The sequence below is a fragment of the Neltuma alba genome, unplaced genomic scaffold (genome assembly GCF_004799145.2).
Source record: "Neltuma alba isolate B1F8T4 unplaced genomic scaffold, ASM479914v2 tig00000307_pilon, whole genome shotgun sequence".
Classification (NCBI taxonomy): Eukaryota; Viridiplantae; Streptophyta; class Magnoliopsida; order Fabales; family Fabaceae; genus Neltuma; species Neltuma alba.
In genome coordinates this window covers 186325-206929 of record NW_021632001.1, presented here as the reverse complement: position 1 = coordinate 206929, position 20605 = coordinate 186325, and the positions used below count along the sequence as shown (strand labels likewise).

The 20605-nt window shown below is 38.0% G+C and overlaps 1 protein-coding gene across 1 annotated transcript; it reads left to right on the top strand.

Moving 5' to 3' along the window:
* The first annotated feature begins 13513 nt into the window (after window positions 1–13513).
* Window positions 13514–13939, top strand: LOC114720049 (uncharacterized). Its single transcript, XM_028905684.1, has one exon. It carries the CDS (start codon window positions 13514–13516, stop codon window positions 13937–13939), a length of 426 nt encoding a protein of 141 aa, XP_028761517.1.
* The last annotated feature ends 6666 nt before the right edge of the window (window positions 13940–20605 follow it).

The following is a 20605-nucleotide window of genomic DNA, read 5'->3' as shown; positions in this document are numbered from 1 at the left end:
GTGACGTCTTTTTCATCATAAAGAGTTGAATGATGAAAGCAAAATCCACCAATATCAATTTCACAAGATCCTTCTTGCTACAATTGATGATTTCAAAATAAGAAGCATGAATCTTTTGGTTAGACTGTTTTGCAAAGTTAATCAAACTGTCCAAGTTTGTATTTTGTGCAAATGTTTTTAAACATTAGTTCTTTGTGCCACTCCATATCGCAGCCTTACTTTGTCATGATGGAAAGGACCAATGGAAACCATCTTAGGAGTGTAGGCTTCCTCTTTAGAAGACGGATCGTCGGGCCACCCTATAGATACACACAAAGGCGAAAAGAGACCATCTTCTCTAATCTCTGTCGTTGCTTTTATATTTATCCTGATCTCATCCTCTTCCATCTATATATCAATTTAGATTCAGAAGGAAATCAGAAATTACACATTAGCAAAGCAATGAAGGTGGCCATAAAACTTAGGAAATATAAATGTTTCTTAATAACTGAACTGTAATCTCACCATTTGTTGGCTAGTCTCAGTGGTCAAGTCTTTCTGCTTCATGTCCTCCATATACCAGATTTTTCTTTGAAAATAACCTTAGAATGTGCTTTTCTCTTCAAATTAAGAAGCATTCGTCTTCTCTCCACCACCTTCGAAAGCTCTCCTAAGGACGACCCTCTACCACATCCTGGACATGATCGCAGCACTAAGAAAGTTAAAATAAGAGATGATCAAGAGATCAACGAATCGATGGATGAAGATTACTCCTCTTCTTTTCTTTCTTCGGAAACGCACGTATCTGCTACTTTCTCACCAGAGCTTGTTCCTGAAACTCAGGTGGTCACATCTCCTCCTACCCTTGTGGAAGTCACTCGAATGAATGTTGATAAGCAAACTGCCTCCTCAAAGACACCCTTCTTGATGCCGCTAAGAGTTTTAATGAGGAAGAAGATGAAGTGATTCTCCAATAAGGTGATGTCACAATAGGAATGATTGGTAAAATTCCTACCATCAACTTCGCAACTCATGTTCTTGACGCCCTGAACAAAAGAATGGGATTTGCCGTGGTAGTAAAGCTTCTTGGCCATTCCATAAGCTATCAACAACTACGAACGCAGTTACAGATTCTATGGAAGCCAACCGAAAAATTCCAACTCACTGACTTGGGTGATGATTGTTTCTTGGTAAAATTCAAAGATGATCTGGACTACCAAAATGCTCTTATTAATGGACCGTGGGTAGTCTTCGGGCACTATCTGACCGTTCAACCTTGGGCCCCTTCATTTAAGCCTCACAAGCATGTTATTAATTAGGTTGTCACCTGGGTCAGGTTGCCTCGTTTGTCGGCAAGATACTACGATAAGAATGTTATCCGTTCTATTGGCAGCATTTTTGGAGAGGTCATCCGAGTGGACTATAATATTGAAACAGGTGATAGGGGTAAGTTGGCGAGATTAGTAGTTATTATTGACTTTACTAAACCTCTCACTTCCAAAATCCAAGTTGATGGAGAGACCATTTATGTTGAATACGAAGGTCTCTCAACAATTTGTTTCCACTGTGGGAGATTCGGACATCTTGAGGACTCCTGCCTAGAAAAAATAGCAACTGAGGCTCACTCGACAGCACCATCGGAGATAGCTCTAATTTCATCAGAGCGTGAAAATAATTAAGAACCAGACACGCGTGAGACAAACCAATTTGGTGCTTGGATGCAGGTATAACGTGCCCAACTGTCAGGGAATACAAGAAAGATGATGGCTATGGTAACTATGGTATTAGGAGGCGCCCAACTGTCAGGGAATACAAGAAAGATGATGGCTATGGTAACTATGGTATTTCCAAACCAACACGATTTGATGCCCTCAATGAGGCAAGGATTTTAGAAGGAGGATGCCATGAGGTGTACGACACTGTCAAACAATACCCCAATGGAGACGCCACTACAACCAGACGTAAAGGTAAGGAGCCAAAAATTCCCAAAAAGGCAAATTCCACTAGCAGACAAAAAGAGAATCACTAGTGGTCCCTAGTAAGGAATGCATCTTCAATTCTCCACATTACAAATCTCTACAAGTACACACCACTTTGGATAACGAGCACAACTCGATAGTCATTATTAATGATAACCGAGTCCCATTACGTACCCAAGATACCCCAACTATTTTGGGCCAGAATCCCTACAACCAAGCCCATTCAACCTCACTAAAACCCCCTAACCCAAAATCTGCACACAAGGGCCTCAAGTTAGGGACTAGGCTGCATATTTATAATCTTGGAGCCAAACCCAACGAACATGTAGAGGCTTAGTTGAGGAGCAGAAAGAAGTTTTGAACCAAGAAGACGTTGCAATGCTCGTAAAGGGAGTTGAATTTAACTCTATCCCTATGAATTAATTTTATTTATGTTTATCATTACTTGGAATTGTTGAGGTGCCTTCGACAAGAGGTTCCCTTCCATTTTTAAATTTTTGGTTGCTATTTATAAGCTTGAAATTTTTATGATAATGGAACCACGTATTTCAGGCATCAAAGCTAATAGAGTCATCAAGAAGGTAGGATTTCAACATACTCACTGTATTGAAGCTAGAGGATTCTCTAGAGGCATATGGATTTTTTGGTCAAGTAAAGTGAAAGTGAAAGTTATTTCTAATCACCTTCAATTTGTTCACATGGAGGTCCTTTATCTTGTAGAGAATGTTCGATTTTTGTTCGCAGCTATTTATAGTAGTCCTCAAGCTAACCTTAGAAAATATTTATGGAGTGATCTCACTGACTTGGCACCGAGTTCTAATACTCCATGGCTTTTAGTTGGGGATTTCAACGCTACTATTCACTGTGAGGAAAGGAAGGGGGGTTTTGATAGAATCATGGCTGTAGTTTATTCAAAGCTTTTATGGATTATCATAGTCTTCTTGATTTGGGCTTTATTGGGCCAAATTTCACTTGGAGGCGTGGTACCCTTCTTGTGCGTCTTGATCATGCAATATGAAATCTATCATGGCTTAATTTATTTGGTGATAGTAAAGTGGACCATTTGCCAAAAATTTGTTTGACCATAAGCCCATTATGATTAAATTGGGCTTCACTAGTAGATATAATCCACCAAATAAGCGGTTCAAATTTTTTGCCTCAAGGTCGACTCACCCAGATTTTCCTAATATGATCAAGAAAAGTTGGGCATCCAACCAAGACCTCATAACTAATATCAAGACTTTCTCTCGAGCAGCCCAAACTTGGAATTCATGAACTTTTAAGGGAACTAGGATTCGAAAGAAACACCTCCTCTCTCGCCTCTGAGGAGTTCAACAGCACCTTGAATCACCCCTTCTCTGATTTTCTTATTGAGCTGGATTAAACTTTAAGGGCAAAATATGAGGACATTTGCTTTCAAGAGGCACTCTTACGGCTTCAAAAATCATCCTCAGAATGGCTATCTTTGGGGGATCGAAATACTTCCTTCTACCATACCAAAGCATTGATACGGAAGTGTCGAAATCATATTTCCAGATTGAAATCTAATCAAGGGGAATAGATTGATAATGGGAAACAGCTTTCTAGTATGGCTCGGGATTTCTTCATCCAATTGTATGCCATTTATGACAATCAATTTCATCCTCTTGCTATCCGAGGTGCGTTTCCCCCAATCTCCCCTTCTGACTTTATTACTTTGGATAGAGTAGTTATGATTGAAGAGGTAAAGCAAGCCTTGTTTGAAATAAAGCCACTCAAATCTCTTGGAATTGATGGGTTGCACGCCCTTTTCTATCAAAGCCAGTGGAATATAGTGGGTCCTAATCTCTTCTCTCTTGTGCAACAACTTTGGATGGGTCATCCTCTAGACCCTTTCTTGAATCGTACTCTTATTGCTTTGATTCCTAAAATTAACAAGCCCGGTTATATCAGTGAATTTCGACCTATTAGTTTATGCCCTGTTGCTTATAAAATAGTGACCAAGGTTATTGCGAATAGACTAAGGGTGCTCTTGCCAAATCTTATAAGCCCCTACCAATCCAGTTTCATTCAACAGTGAAGCATTATTGATAATATCATTATAGCTCAAGAAACTATTCACTCTATGAGAAAAAAGCAAGATAAAGAAGGATGGATGGCCATAAAAATAGATCTTGAAAAAGCTTTTGACAGATTAAGATGGGATTTCATTAAGGACACACTACAGGATGTTAGTTTGCTTAATGCTATGGTTAGGCTAATTATGAATTGTATCACATCTCCTACTATGCAGGTCTTGTGGAATAGTAAACCTTCAACCCCTTTTGTTCCTATGAGGGGAATTAGACAAGGTGATCCTTTGTCACCATATATCTTTGTACTTTGCATGGAACGTCTTTCACAAGGTATCACAACTGAAGTGAACAAAGGGGTATGGAAAACTATCAAAATAGGGCGTAATGGTGTACCTCTTTCACACTTATTCTTTGCCGATGACTTAATCATTTTTTGTCACACCACATCTACTCAATTGGTTGATTAAACGAATTCTACAAGATTTTTGTAAGTCTTCTGGGCATAAGATTAGTCAATCCAAGACTAAAATATATTTCTCTAACAATGTTCATTCAAGCATTAGAAGGCCTATTTGTACCGAACTAGGCTATAATCAAACTGAATCACTTGGCAAGTATCTAGGTGTACCTTTGATTATTGGAGAGTTTCTTCAAGCACTTATAAATGTATTCTTGAAAGAATTCATTCTAAGCTTGCTGGATGGAAAAGTTGATCCCTCTCTCTCGCTGGTCGTATCACTTTGGCTAAGTCCGTTCTTTATATGCTATGCAAAGTATTTGCTTCCTGCTTCTTATTGCAATGAAATCAACAAAATCATAAGGAAATTTATTTGGGGCTACTCTGATGACCACCGTGGGGTGAGCCTAGCCAAATGGAGTGAACTTTGTCAGCCTTTGAGGAATGGTAGTTAGGGAATTCTAAGATTTGAATCACAAAACAAGGCTCTCATCTCCAATCTTATTTACGATATGTTCTCACAGCCTAACACTCTTTGGGTTAAGGTCTTAAAAGGTAAATATGGGTTTGATGGCACAATAGAATCTACTATTCTTACCAGATCTCACTCCTCTTACTTTTGGAGGAATATAGCTAAAATATGGCTAGATGCTTCCTTTCATGTTGAATGGAAAACTAGGGATGGTCATAAGATAAGATTTTGGTCAGATTATTAGGTTAGTGATTGTGGACCCTTAAAAAATGTTTCCTTTGCCCCTATCTCTAAATCTGATCTCTCATGAACAATTTCTCATTATATTGATTCAAATGGTGGTTGGAGATGGCACTTGTTTGACCACTTGTTGCTGTTAGTGGCAGTCTCATCCAAGAGGGGGGTGAATTGGATGAGTTATAAAAATTTTAACCGAATTGAAACAATGAAATTAATAAAAACAGAGAGCTTAGAGTTAGAAAGATTTCACCGCATATCAAAGGCACCAGATTTATATTGGTTCGGTCTTGACCACTTGATCTACATCTAGTCCTCAGAACACCTCTAAGATTTTCACTATAGTCCAAGATTAACTAGGCTCTTGGTGCCTTAGTACAAGAATTGATTTTCTCAATCATTGCCCCTTACTACCCATAAGGTTACAATCCCACTCAAAAGTCCACACTCTTGAGTCACACTCAAAAAGTGATTAAAGATGATGTATCAGTCTCTCTTACAAAGTAAATGAATGTGAAACATTGAAGCTCGATAAAGAGAAAAACAGAGTATTGAATGCAATAGTAGGAGTTTTTGCAAAAGGTAGTTCGCGTATTCAAGTCTGCATTCAATGCTTCTTCATGCCTTTTATAGTTAGAGAAGTTTAATAACCTTTAGACAAAAGAGCTTCTAGCCGTTGAGAGTTTGGTTGCGTGTTTTCCTAGTTGCAACGGTATTCACCATTAATGCTTCTAACATGGTAGGTTACAGGCTAATTAAATAATCATTGAGCTTGCTTCGTATTCTGTATCAATACTTCAATCTAATAAGTTTTTTTGTTCAGAATGAAACTCAGGAAAATAACTGCTCAAATGATTATAATATTCATATGGTAGACGAGAAAGGAATTAATCAAACATCAGATCTAATAACTATGAGCTGAACATCCTTGATTGAAGTCATGATCGATAACTGGTTTATCGATTGCATTATCAATTAATTAAGATGAAAGATTTTGAAATAGATAACTATGTTTATCGATCAAGTTATGGATTAACTCATGATCAATCAAGTGATCGATAAATGAAAAGAGTGACATGAGAAAGATCATCTAGAGAAAAGGCTTAAGGTCACTTATTATTTTGAATCCCTTAAAATAGAGAATTAAGATAAATAGTAGGGTTGAGACAAGCTCGAAGAGAAATATTCAGAAGATTTTTGAATTTCACCATAGCTTCTTGTTATTAAAAGAACTGGATCATTAATTGAATAAGTGATCGAAAAATGTTTGATCAATCAAGTTATCAATAAAGATAAGCAAGAGAGAATTTGATTTTCAAGATACATTGATCGAATACTTTATTGATAAATGGATAATAGAAAATTTGATTAATAAAAAGAGGTTTAACAAAGATTTTCACAAAGAGCACAAATCCCATGATGATAGAGTAAGTGATCGATTAAAGATTGATCGGTTAAGTGATCGATAAAAATATAGTTGAGAAACTTAGTTTTGAAATGCCAGGAAAATGTTTGATCGATCACGTTATGTGAAAAAGAACATTCAGAAGAATGGATGATTGATCATTTTATCGATAAGTTAATGATCGATCAAGTGATCGAAGAAGTGCTTAACACAATTTAAACCAGTAAAAGGGTAATGACCAATCATTTGATTGGTAAACCATTGATCAATCAAGTAATCGATAAAGTATTTTTCAAAACACTTAAACAGAAGGACAATATTGATAAACATGCAAGTTATTATGCAATGACAAAACAAGTTATTGATAAAGCTGTGATCGATAAATGGTGACTGAGATAAAGTACAACAAGAGTAGGAAGCTTTACCATTTTTTTGTCTTCTCATCGATGACTTATTTATCGATCATGTGATTGATAAATGCTTACCAAAAATTATATCCCATTATCTGTCAGTTGTTCGATTATTGGATTATCGATCAACTGATTGATAATTTTCTGCAGACTTCTATACGAAACAGTATTAACAATGATCGATCAATTGATCGATCAACACATACAAATTGATTTATCTATCAAGTTATCAATTAACAATTGTGCTAAGTTATTTGTTTACACAAGAACTTTATCTACCATGTGATTGATAACCCTTAATTGATGAGGTGATCGATCAACTTACTGAAACACAGATTCCTTAATTTGTTATCATCAAAACCTTAAATCTAACATTCTCCCCCTTTTTGATGATGACAAAACAAAGGTGTAGGATTAATCATATATCAATGTAAATCAGATCACAAAATCAGCCAAGACTTATGAGAGATCACAAAACTAGCAGAAATACACCACTAATAATGTTTAAACACAACTGATAACAGTTAAACACTAGAATTCAAATTATACATATCAAAAGTACATGAATCATAACATAAATAACAGAAAAACATGAAAACACAATAAAATAAGAACTAAACTAAACAGATTCCTTCTCCCCTTTTTGTCAGCACCAGAAGGTGGGGAAGAAGTAGAAGCAGTAGGCAAGGTGATTGAGATAGGAAAAGGGGGAATCTAAGAGAGTGGAGAGACAACCTAAGATATGGGTAGAAGAGGTAGAGAAGGACTAGGCTGAGGAACTGTGATAATGGCTAGGGTAGTAGGAGGAGGAGTGGGAGAGGTGGAAAGTATAGATGGTGAAGTAGAAGTAGGAGAAGTAGATATATGTGATGTAGGTGGTTCAGGTTCAGGGTAAGGAGGAGATGGTGGGTGAGATAAGAGATCCTCAAAGCTAAAAGAGGTGCTTGGTACAGAGAAATTGTTGCAGGGAGAGGCTACCATCCCTTTTAAGTCTCTGATCTCCCTTTCAACATAATCAAACCTCTGAGAGACCTCTTTTTCCAAGACTACCATGGCTTGACAATAAAAATCTAATATCTTAGAGAGTCCATCAAATTTCTTATCTGAAATTTCCCTATAGTCTTTAGCCGTGGTATACAGTCTTTTCTTAAACTCTTTTAGCTTAGTTTGGAATAAATTGCGAATAGTGTTGCCATAAAATGAGGGGCCCGAGGTTTGAGAAGCTTTTGCAGAAGATTCAGCTTCATCTTGGCCCTTTGAAGCACTTGCCATTGGCTATTTTCCTTTCTCTTTTCTTGCCAATTTCTGTAAAGACCAAAAGGGCACCAGAATCTTCATCTTATTAAGCTGGTTAATTCCAAATGTAGGAACTTTTACTTTGACTTCTCCAGGCTCGAATGGTACAATGTTGTGTGCTTAGAGGAAATATGTGACTAGCTGAGGATAGGGGATGGGTGTGGATTTGGATTTATTGAGGGTGAAATCCTTCATCTCACTACAGATTAAGGCTCCAATATTGATTTTTTCTCCACTGATTATCCTGCTAACAGTAGGTAGTCATCCTGATTTAAATGTAAAAAACTACCAGACTTGTTCACCATGCCCCTAGAATAAATGTAGTGGATTATTCTGTAATAATCACACATTTGTTTCGGTGGGAAGTTCAACTCTCCTAGGTAGCTATCACTCTGCATTCAAAATCTTATATACTTTTATGTCATTCATATCCCCTCCTTTGACAAATTTTGAATTTCCCAAAAGTTCATTTATCCTGGCGAAAGTGAGAGTAATGGTTCTTCCTCTGAGTTTTGTTGTGAGATAATTATGCACTAAATTATCTTGGTCATCATACTCTTCTACAGATTCCATATTACAATAAAATCTCTTGACCACTTCAGGATAGTATTCACTACTAATACTCAGCCAGCTAGAATAGTGTTACAGAGGGTTACTCAAATCTAATTTGATCTTCTCATTCTTTTCCAAATTGCCCAAATTTACTGAGACCACAGGACAGAATTTTTGAGTTGCAAAATCAGCTTGGAACTTTAACAGGCTTATACCTTGATCTAAATTTCCAACCAAGAATTTAGATGCTTTGAAAGGTATACCTTGGCTAGAAGACTATTGAGACACACCCTCTCATGTTCTCTATTTCTTGTGTCGTGGTTGTTTAGGAATAGGAATTCGTAACGCAGACTCCACAGCTTTCTGAACTGAGGCTTCATCATCGGATTCTGTTTTAGATTCTTCGGTCACAACTGGTAATTTGGATTTTGAGCGTGGAGATCGTCTCTACAGTGTAGGTTGCCCAGTTCCTTTGGCTTGGTTTTCTCTGATCTTAAGCACTCCCTTTTTCTTCAAATGCTCTTGCCTCACTTTGGGTCTATATCTCCTTTTTGTCGTAGGAGTAGTAACTTCTTTGGACTGGGTTAGCTTTTTCGTGTTTTCTTCTCGGTCACCTCCAGGTTGTTTAACCCTCACCATTTTTGATATACCAAAGGATTTTGAGAGTTTGATTGGTAAAAAGAGTGTTTGAAGAGTACGGTAGAGATTGAGGATGCTTAAGGATAGATTTCGAGTAGAAAGAGGTGAGGAATTTAATAGAATAGTCAGATATTAGACCATTGTGCAAGAATAGGGGAACAGTTTTATCGAGCTAGGGTTGCGATAACTGATAGGGTTTTTCCAAATCTAACCTGTATAAACACTAAATTTATCGATCAAGTCATTGAATAATAAATTATCGATAAATGTTAAGTAAAAGTACGTACTTGACTTGGTTTATCGATCATTTGATCGATTAATAATTTATCAATCAGCTTTTCGATAATCTTATCCATATGCTGGACTTGACTGTGATTCTACATTGCTGTTGATTGATGTGTTGATCAATAATTGAATGATCGATTAGCTTATCAATAATATTCCTTCCAACTTCTTTCTTTTGCTCCACATACTTCATTTATTGATCAGTTGATCAATAAATCAACCCTTCCTTACAGCATGATTATCGATGTCTTCATCGATCATTCCATACTTTGTTCTCCTCTGTTTTTCTTTAACAAACCAGAGCTTCCTATAAAACAAAGTTTTTTTTTATAGTTAATTTAGTCTTTTAATCATCAAAACCTTAGCTTTAAAGACTTAAATTGGAGAGATAATTGATAGCCTCTCAAAATTCCCGCTTATTCAACTTGTTTTAGTGTTTATTTATTTATTTTTATTTATTTGGTTTGGAAGTCAATTTTGCAGGAAAAAAGCCTGAGGAAAGTAAGGAATAGAGGCCAGAAGTAGAGAGCTGAAAAGAGACCATCCGCCGGGGCCCATGGGAACAAATGCCACGGCGGCTCTAACAGAGAGGAAGGAGTGCATTTCTGTGTGAGGCACCGCAGCGCCTGATCAAATCTACCGTGTCGTCCAAGCTATCTCGAAGGAATCCCTATTCGGTGTAATCCCCCACGGTTGATGATCACATCTGCCGCGGTGCCGAAGCCACTGCAGCAAAGCCATTTTGTAAAAGGCACCGCGACGCCTGACCCCTCACAACTGTGCTTTTTATGATGTAACTTAAAAATTAGGGCATATAGATGGGGATACTCAATTTTTCTAGGGACACTTCGACTTTGGGGCAATTTTGGAGGCTTGCTCTGCTAGAGTTTAGAGCTTTGGAGGCTTGGAATCTTTGGGCTCGAAGCTAGAAGAGATTCGAAGCTTGTCACTCGATTTTTCTCAATTTTCTTCTTCTTCCCTTTTTGTTTCTGCTATGACTACTAGCTACTTTTATAGTTGTAGTTCTTTACTCAGTATGTATAGCTAAATCCATTTTTCTAGGGTTATTTTGATCTATTGTATAGATTGAGACTTGGTTTTACTATCTCTTGAGTGTTACTGATAATGTTCAGTTGTTTTTATCTCGAGCTTAATGCTTCCTTATGTCTGGCCATCATTGGGATTGAATGTTTGATTAGTTCAACTTGAGAAAGTTAAGTTAATCTGTGAACTTTGGTAAAAACATGCTAGTCCGGAAATTTAACTGAGTAAATAGACGGTTTGTTGATAGAACAGAGATATATCCGTTAACCTAGCATATACTAAATGGGTTTTAATTTTCAAAGTGCAACCTTTTCAAACAAATGCAAGAGATTGCTATGTTTTAATTGTGACTGCAAACATTTGGTTTTGACTTGAGAAAGCTTAATAAATTCTACAAACCCCGACTAACTGAACTTATTGTTAAGCAATACTTAAGTGATTAATCTAGTTTCATGAAGTATTTTAGTGAAGAATAACCCTAGTCTCTTAATTGTTTCAAGGTCAAGTTGATTTTATACTGCCTTAAATCATTGCGTTCCTAATTTCACTTCACAAACTCTTTTACAACATTTGTCTCACTTAACCTAATCAAGAACACAATCATGATTTTCAACTCATCTATCCTTAGTCTCTGAGGGAATGATACTTTTTATATTACTTGCAACCCATCTGCTTGCGGTTTAGCTAATCCGTGAACAAGTTTTTGGCATCGTTGCCGGAGACTAACGCTTAAGTTTCTTTTGGCATTTGTATTGATAGTTATAGGCAGCAGTAGTAGTATTTATCTAGTTCATTTCTCTTGATAAGTTTGATACTTTTTTTTTCGATTTGAATGCGCAGGTAACCCCTGACGCATGCAAGGAAGAATGGAAGTTATTTTGGAAGAAGTTACTGAAGAAGAATCCAGTTCAAGAGAAACTAAAAACACACCGGAGCTTCAACAACAATCCCAGCTACTTCTACCACCACCACTTGAAACAAAACCACAAGAAAACATGGCGGAAGAAGATGAGAATGACGTGTACACTCTGGATGACTATTTAGATAAAGAAGGGTAGACTTTTCATTCAAGTATCCGGCTACCAGACATTCAAGCCAGGAATTTTGAAACCAAGCCTGTTATGATTCAACTACTGGGGATGATGGATACTTTTGAAGGAAATTTTAATGATGATCCGAATGAGTATTTGACCAAGTTTATAGAGGTTTGTGAGAACTTCAAACAAAATGGGGTTACTAAAGATGCACTGCGATTAAGATTGTTCCCCATGTCGTTATCTCACAAGGTGAAAACATGGTTGAATTCTCTGCCAAAACACCCAATTAAGACTTGGGATGAGCTTGTATCTAAGTTCAAGGCTAGATTTATTCCAAGAGGCAAATGTGCTACATTAAGGGGTGAATTGCTTTCTTTTGAGCAGCATCCGGATGAGTTATTCTACGAGGCTTGGGAAAGATTTAAGGATATGTGGAGAAATTGTCCAAATCATGAGTAAAAGAAATATGTTCTAATGGAAGCCTTCTGGAATGGGTTGAATGATCAGATAGTGACAATGCTGAATACCGCTTCAACTGGAGGAATCAGAAAGATGAAGGTACATGAGCTATGTGAATTGTATGAGGAGGTGGTGTCTAGCACTATACAACAATATAACAAGAGAAGGCGAAGTTCTGGGAGATATAAGGAGCCTAGCTCTTCATCATCAAGAGATATTGCATCGCAACTTGAAGCGATCTCTAAGAGATTTGACAATCTAGAATTGCAGATTAAGAAGGGAAATGCTGCAGGAATTCATGCACTTCAGGCTCCAGGATATACTTGTGACCATTGTAATGAGGAACATCATTCTGATCAGTGGCCATAAACCTTAGAGACAGTCAATTATACGAATAATGTTTAGTGAAGACCACAAGGAAGCCCTTACTCTCAAACCTGCAATCCAAATTTGAGAAATCACCTAAATTTCTCATGGTTAAATGGGCCAAGTTTGAACCTGCCACAAATATTATCATCTAGTGCTAAACAAATGGGGCCTCTTGGTTTTCATGGCCAACCACAACAACATCAACTGCAACATCAGCATCCTCAAAAGGAGGAACCCAAAATTGAGAAGATGTTTGCTCAGTTACTAGCAAACCAAGAATCTACAAGGGCTAAGAATAAGGCAACCTTCTCTCTCCATGAAACTGCTATCAAGAATCTTAAGGTCCAAATGGGTCAACTGGCTTCACAAATGAATGTACTCACAAGAAACAGCTTTCTAAGTGATACCATTCCCAATCCAAAAAGGGATGGTAATGAAGAGTGCAAAGCTATCAGTTTAAGAAGTGGAAAACAACTACCTAAAATTCCGAGGCCTAGTAAGACCAACAAAGACATCACTAACGGTGTGGTGATTGATCTTGATACAAATGATCTTTCAGAAGAAGGTGCTATAATAGAAGATGAAGAGACCAAGAAAAGGAAACAAACAAGAAAATCTCAATGATGTAGTTTGAGGGAAAAATGTAGAAGGTGAAATGGTTGATGATAAAAAGAGGAAGACAACTCCTCTTCCTTCCTCCTCTTCCTTCTACACAGATGCTACCACTTCCTTTTCCTCAAAGGTTTAGAAAGAAAGATGAAGATGTCTAGTTCAAGAAATTTGTAGACATATTTAAGCAATTACACATCAACATCCTGTTCACTTAAGCATCAGAGCAGATGCCTAAGTATGCTAAGTTTCTCAAGGATGTTCTCTCCAAGAAGAAGAGATTTGGTGAATTTGAAACAGTAGCCCTTATTGAAGATTGTAGTGCCATCCTGCAGCAAAACCTCCCACCTAAATTGAGAGATCCGGGCAGTTTTTATATTCCATGCAATATAGGCAAACACTTCAATGGAAAAGCTCTACGCGATTTGGGAGCAAGTGTTAACCTGATGCCTCTAACTGTTTTCAATCGATTAAATTTGGGTGAAGCAAGGCCAACAACTGTTACATTGCTCTTTGCTGACAGAAGTATCTCATATCCAAAAGGGATTATAGAAGATGTCTTGGTGAAGGTAGATAAATTCATATTCCCAGCTGATTTCATTGTGTTAGACTGTGAGGTAGATTGGAACACGTTATTTTGGGACAACCATTCTTAGCTACCGTAAAAACCCTCATTGACTTAGAAAAGGGTGAGATCACCATGCGAGTAAATGATGAGAAGGTGATATTCAACATGAATCAAGCCTTAAAGCTTTTGGATGATTCTATTCACTGTAATTTTATCGATGTGATTGACTTTGTAGTGCAAGAGGAGTTGATTAACTCTTCAACCAAAGATCCCTTGGAAGCATTGTTGATTGGAGAAACAAGCAGTATTGATGGTAAGGTTGAAGTGTATGCAGAAATGATGTGTGTTGAAGCATTTCCTTATCGAAAAGCTAAGACTTTTGAGCCTTTTGATGTAATTAGTGCTTTAAGCTCTCCACTAAAGCCTTCTGTTAATGAACTACCGGTGTTGGAGTTGAAGACTTTACCTTTACATCTCAAGTATGCCTACTTAGGTAGTTCTGCTATATTACTTGTGATTGTTTCTTCTCAGTTGTCCATGTTACAAGAGGAGAAACTGTAAAGGGTCTTGAGAAACCACAAGAAAGCTATTAGGTGGTCTATAACTGACATCAAAGGGATCAGCGCTTCTTTGTGCATGCATAAGATTTTATTAGAAGATGGTCACACTCCATTGTGCATCAAAGGAGATTAAACCTGATTATGAAAGAGGTAGTTAAGAAAGAGATCCTTAAATGGCTTTCTACTAGCATAGTATACCCTATTTCTGATAGCTCATGGGTGAGCCCAGTTCAATGCGTCCCTGAAAAAAGCGGTATAACTGTAGTGGCTAACACCCGAAATGAGCTAGTTCCAACTTGTACTGTGACTAGGTGGAGAATTTGCATGGACTATCAAAAGTTAAATGCACTAACCAGAAAAGACCATTTCCCGCTGTCATTTATTGATCAGATGTTGGATAAACTTGCTGGGCAAGAATTCTTCTGTTTCTTGGATGGATATTCAGGATACAACCAAATTGTAATAGCCCCAGATGATCAAGAGAAAACAACGTTTACTTGTCCGTATGGCACGTTTGCTTTTAAAAGAATACCGTTTGGTCTTTGTAATGCTCCAGCAACATTCCAAAGGTGCATAATGGCCATCTTTGCTGACATGATTGAGAAGACAATTGAAGTGTTCATGGATGACTTCTCTGTTTTTGGAGATTCTTTTAATTACTGTTTAGATAATTTGGTAGCTGTTTTACAAAGATGTGAAGAAACTAACTTGGTTTTGAATTGGGAAAAATGTCACTTCATGGTACAAGGGGCATTGTCCTTGGTCATCGAGTATCCAAACAGGGCCTAGAAGTTGACAAGGCAAAGGTATCTGCTATTGAGCAATTGCCTCCACCAACAAGTGTTAAGGGCATTAGAAGTTTCTTGGGTCACGCAGGATTCTATCGTCATTTCATTAAATATTTTTCCAAAATCACTAAGCCTTTGTGCAATTTGTTGGAGAAAGATAGTGAGTTCAAGTTCGATGACGCTTGTATGAAATCTTTTGAGGAGTTAAAGAAGAAGCTTACATCAGCACCTAATTGGGAGCTACCCTTCATCATTATGCCAGATGCTAGTGATTTCACCGTTGGAGCAGTACTGGGACAAAAAGCAGAAAAGGTCTTCCATCCCATCTACTATGCAAGTAAAACCCTGGATGATGCTCAACTTAACTATACTACCACAGAAAAAGAATTGCTGGTAGTGGTGTTTGCTTATGAGAAATTCTGCTCTTATATTGTAGGCACTAAAGTAACTATCTATACAGACCACTCTGCCTTAAAGTACCTGTTTACCAAGAAAGATTCTAAAGCACACCTGATTCGCTGGGTTCTTTTGCTTCAAGAATTTGACCTGGAAATTGTTGATAGGAAAGGCATTGAAAACCAAGTGGCAAACCATCTGTCTCGGTTAAGTAGTAAGCTTAACATGATCATTGCTAAGAGATCAATGCAGCTTTCCCTGATAAATGCCTATTCTTTGTGGACGACTCGATTACTCCATGATATGCAGATTTGGTTAATTATTTGGTTTGTGGAACTCTACCACTAGACCTTAACTCCCACCAAAAGAGGAAATTTCTTCACGATGCGAAGATGTACTTCTGGGAAGAACCTTATTTGTTCAAAAGATGTGCCGATCAGATGATAAGAAGATGTGTTTCAAAAGTTGAGCAGCAAGATATTCTAGAGTGTTGCCATTCTTCTGCCTATGGTGGGCACTTTAGAGGAGAGAAAACTACTGCCAAAGTCCTTCAAAGTGGTTTCTATTGGCCTTTACTATTTAAAGATGCATACGCCTTTGTGATCTAATGTGATCAGTGTTAACGAGTGGGAAACATATCAAGAAGGAATGAAATGTCTCTGAATAATATTCTGGAAGTTGAACTCTTTGATGTATAGGGGATTAATTTCATGGGCCCTTTTCCAAAGTCTCTAAATCAAGAGTACATTCTGGTCGCTGTGGATTATGTCTCGAAATGGGGCATGTGTATCCAGTGATGCTAAAACTGTGATCAAATTCTTAAAGAAAAACATCTTCACTAGATTTAGAGCACCCCGGGATATCATTAGTGATGGTGGCTCATACTTTTGGAATCATCATTTTCAAGCTCTGATGAAGAAATATGGTGTAAAGCATAAGGTAACTTTGGAAGCCACCCTCAGTCAAATGGCCAAGTGGAAATATCCAACCATCGAAAGTATCCTTGAGAAGGTAGCAGTGCAACAAGAAAATATTGGTCATTAAAACTGGATGATGCTCTTTGGGCCTATAGGACAGCGTATAAAACTCCGATTGGGATGTCTCCCTATCGGTTGGTGTTCTGAAAAGCATGTCATTTTCCTGTGGAATTAGAGCATGGGGCTTACTGGGCCATAAAAAAGTTCAATCTTGACTTTCAAGCTATTGATGCAAAAAGGCTCCTTCAAAAATTGAATGAATTGGAGGAATTTCACCTTAATGCCTATGAAAGTGCAAGGCTCTATAAGGAAAGGACCAAGAAGTATCATGATTAGAAAATTATACCTAAGATCTTTGAAATTAGGCAAAAAGTGTTACTTCACAACTCAAAATTGAGACTATTCCCAGGCAAACCCAAATCACGCTGGTCAAGGCCATTCATTGTGATACAAGCTTCTAACCATGGTGCGATGGAGCTAGAAAATGAAAAAGGTGAAAGATTTCATGCAAATGGCCATCGTTTGAAGCATTATTGGGGTGGAAGGTGGATCGTCAAGTCTCTACGATCTACTTTGCTGAACAGTCATAACAGAGCTGAAGAGTCAGGCTGAAGACTATAAACCAAGCACTATTTGGGAGGCAACCCAAGCTCTAAACTTGCCTTTTATGTGCTTTTTCTATTTTGGTTTTGTTTGAGTAGATTTACGTTTGATCTTTGTTTTTGTAGGCTTGTTGGTTTATTCCTTAAACTTTGGAGCTTAGCAGAAGGAGTGGTTGATTTCTGATTAGCACAACCAGGGAAGTACACCTAACCTTAATCTCCAGCATTAACTTTAACCTTGTTGATACATCTAGAATATCAAATGCATTTGATTGAAAATTCATTGATGCTGTGGCTTTGATTGGTTGTTTTGATTATGTTGGAGTTTGTGTTAAATTGAGGCTCATGGGTTTTGTTTTTGTGTGATTGTCTGTGTTTTGTTGTTTTCTATAGTCTTGTTTTATTGTGTGTTGGGTGTTTAAATATGGTAGGTCCAATTAGTGTTTGATAATTTTTCAAGGTAGGCCTTCTCTGTAGTAGGCGTCGCGGCGTGTTTGATCAGAAGCCGCGGCGCCTCATCCATTTTCAATGTCCCATCTCTGTAATAGGCATCACAGCCCCTGCCTAAATCCGCCACAGCGCCTTCGTCCTTGTTCTTCAGTCGTGTCTATGTAAAAGCCGCTACAGCATGTGCACCTAGATGCCGTGACACCCTTGTTTTATCCAGATTCAGCTGTTCTGTATAAGGCATTGCGACGCTTGACATGATTCGCCGTGGCGCCTTCTCACATTCTTTTCTTTTTGTGTTTCCCGTTTTAACCTCCCTTATTTCTCTCATTACCCACTTTGCCCTGGTGTATCGATAGGTTTTGGGGGTAGATTCTCTGTTTCCATTTTACATTCTTAACCCTTTGGCCATTTCCTCCTATCCCTTATCTCTAAACCCCTTTGCACTCATCCTAAATTGCAAGATGCTGATCATTCTCTCCCTCTCCCTTATTGACATTCTCTCCCTCTTTCACACCGTCACTCATCCTCACTCGCAAGCCACCAGCATTTTTCTCCCTCTCCTTCATCATCACTTTTCCTCTCCCTAACCGTTGACGGTACTCTCCCATTTTCTCACCGTCAACTCCCATTCCCATCTCCATCATAGTCTCTCCTCCACACTCTCTAATTTTCGACACCTCTATAACCCCTCCACAGCACCTTCCACCTATTTATCTGCTTTCAACAAAACGGTTAACATCACTGTATAGAGTACTTTTGCGTCTTCCCTCGTTTGTCTGTGTCTTCTTCTCACTTTGTCTGCTAGAGGTTTGTTCTTTCTTGCTCTTTTACTTTTTCCTTTAGTTTATTTTCGCTAAAGATGGGTGTTGATAGGATTGTGCATTGTGGTTAGGTGATATTTGAACTATAGATGGGGGCATTTTGATTCTCTGAGGTTGTATTGTGGTTAAGTTTTTAAGAAAATTAAAAAAAACTGAGTCATTGTTTATCCGGTACTGATTGTAAACATGTATTGATGAAAATGTAATACTTGTGAAACTGAGTGATCATAACTTGGAACTTATTTGAGAAAGAAAATGCGGTGCCTGTCCAAATTTTCAAATGATATCGGTTACTTACCCAAGTTATGTTATTCTTTTTCACTTGTAACTAGTTTGGAAATTTATTCTGTTTAAGAAATCAAACCAATTGAAAGACCCAATTGCTATTTTAGTAAAAATAGTTTAAATTGGCAGCTACTGATAGTTGTCTAACTTTGAAACTATTTTGTAAAAGAGAACCTTTGTGAATTCAGTTTGAATTGAGGGTCTATTATGACTCAGGTTTAGAAAGGGCTTAAGTAATGGTGAGAATGTGCTGTTGGGATTGCTAGAGGTTTGCTTTAACTTTTGATCTTGCTCTTTGATTTAAGTTTGGGGGAGAGCTTTTCTTTTTTGGGTTAGTTTTGTTCTTTTTCTTTGTCGATTGTTTTGTGGTTGTGGTGTGCTGTTTGCTTAGTTTGTGTGTGGTGTGCTTTGTTATTTCTTTATAGGTAACAATCAAATGACCCCCAAGAAGAAAGCTCATGCCACCTCCCCTAATCCTTCAATCAAAGAGCTTATTGAAAGGAGAGGGTTGCATCAAGAAAGGGAATTTCCTTGCACAAACAAATTTGGGTTTTAAAAAAAAGCAAGGAAGGTCAAATTCTTAAATCTGATTGGACCCAGAAGCGAGGGGAATGAGAAGCTGTTAGGGAATTCTATATTAGGATGGTAACAAATTTGAGTAATGAGATGTTTATCTGGTTCCAACGTGTCCTCATTACTCCAGAGCGCATCAGAGATTATTATGAGCTTCTCGAGGTTGAAAAGTGCCAATATCAGTGGTATCTCAGCAATCAAAAGGAGATTTCTCTCGATGCAATCGCAGGGACACTCACTGGTTCTGATGAGGAAATGTGGGTGAGACCTAAAAGGGGCCAGGCTTATATTATGTGGAAGGACATGATACCTGAGGCCAGAATCTGGTTGTATATTGTCACAAGGAACATTATGCCAACCACTCATCCTAGTGAAGCCCCACAGAATTTGGCACTTTTGATCTATCTATTTATGATTAAAGTGATAGTGAATGTAGGGAAATTGATTTTTGATGCCATATGGGATGCTGGTAGAGCCCACAACACCAATCTCATCATGCCTCATCTCATCTCGGATCTGTTAACTAAAGTGGAGGTAGAATGGAAAGAAAAAGATAAAAAATTCAAGCCTGTTTCACCATTCAACTACTCCAATTCAGTTCCTGAATGAGAACAGCAAAGGATCATTGAAGCTATGTACGCTGAACAGTTTCCTAAGGAATATAGGAGGGAACAGGAAGCTCAAGCCAGTGTAAGTGTCGACCCTACCACTTGAAGCTTGGATCTCCTCCACGAGAAATTGGACAAAGAGATACGTCACAGAGACGTAGACAGAGGTGCATGGAGGAACTGTTAGTCCAGATGGTGAGGAAACTGGACATTGACGCGCCAGATGTGGAAGATACAAGTATTGACATAGAGTCACCGGGAGAGGAACATAAAGCTAGAACCTCTGGTGCTGGTATTGGTTTGGGAGATGATATGGCTGTCAATTCATTTGCAGAGGGTGATAAGGATCAGGGGTCAGCAGTCCAAGGAGGAGGATGACTAACTGGGGCTGTTTCTGCTACTGTGTTGCTTGTTTTGTTGCTTTTGTTTTTGTTTGTATTCTTGCAATTTCTTGGGTCTTGATTTATTTGTGTGCTCTTATTTGCTTGTCTGGTTCTGAAAAGGCTACTAATAGCCTTTGAACTGATTATGACTCTTGAACTGTATCTGTCACTGTTGATTACAACTATGTTAACTGCTGAGAACTGATTGAATATATGGATTGCTAATGGATTTTTCATTGGTGGATACCAATAGTAATTACTGATTTCATTGTGGTTATCTGATAGCGATACTATTGATAGTTATGCATATT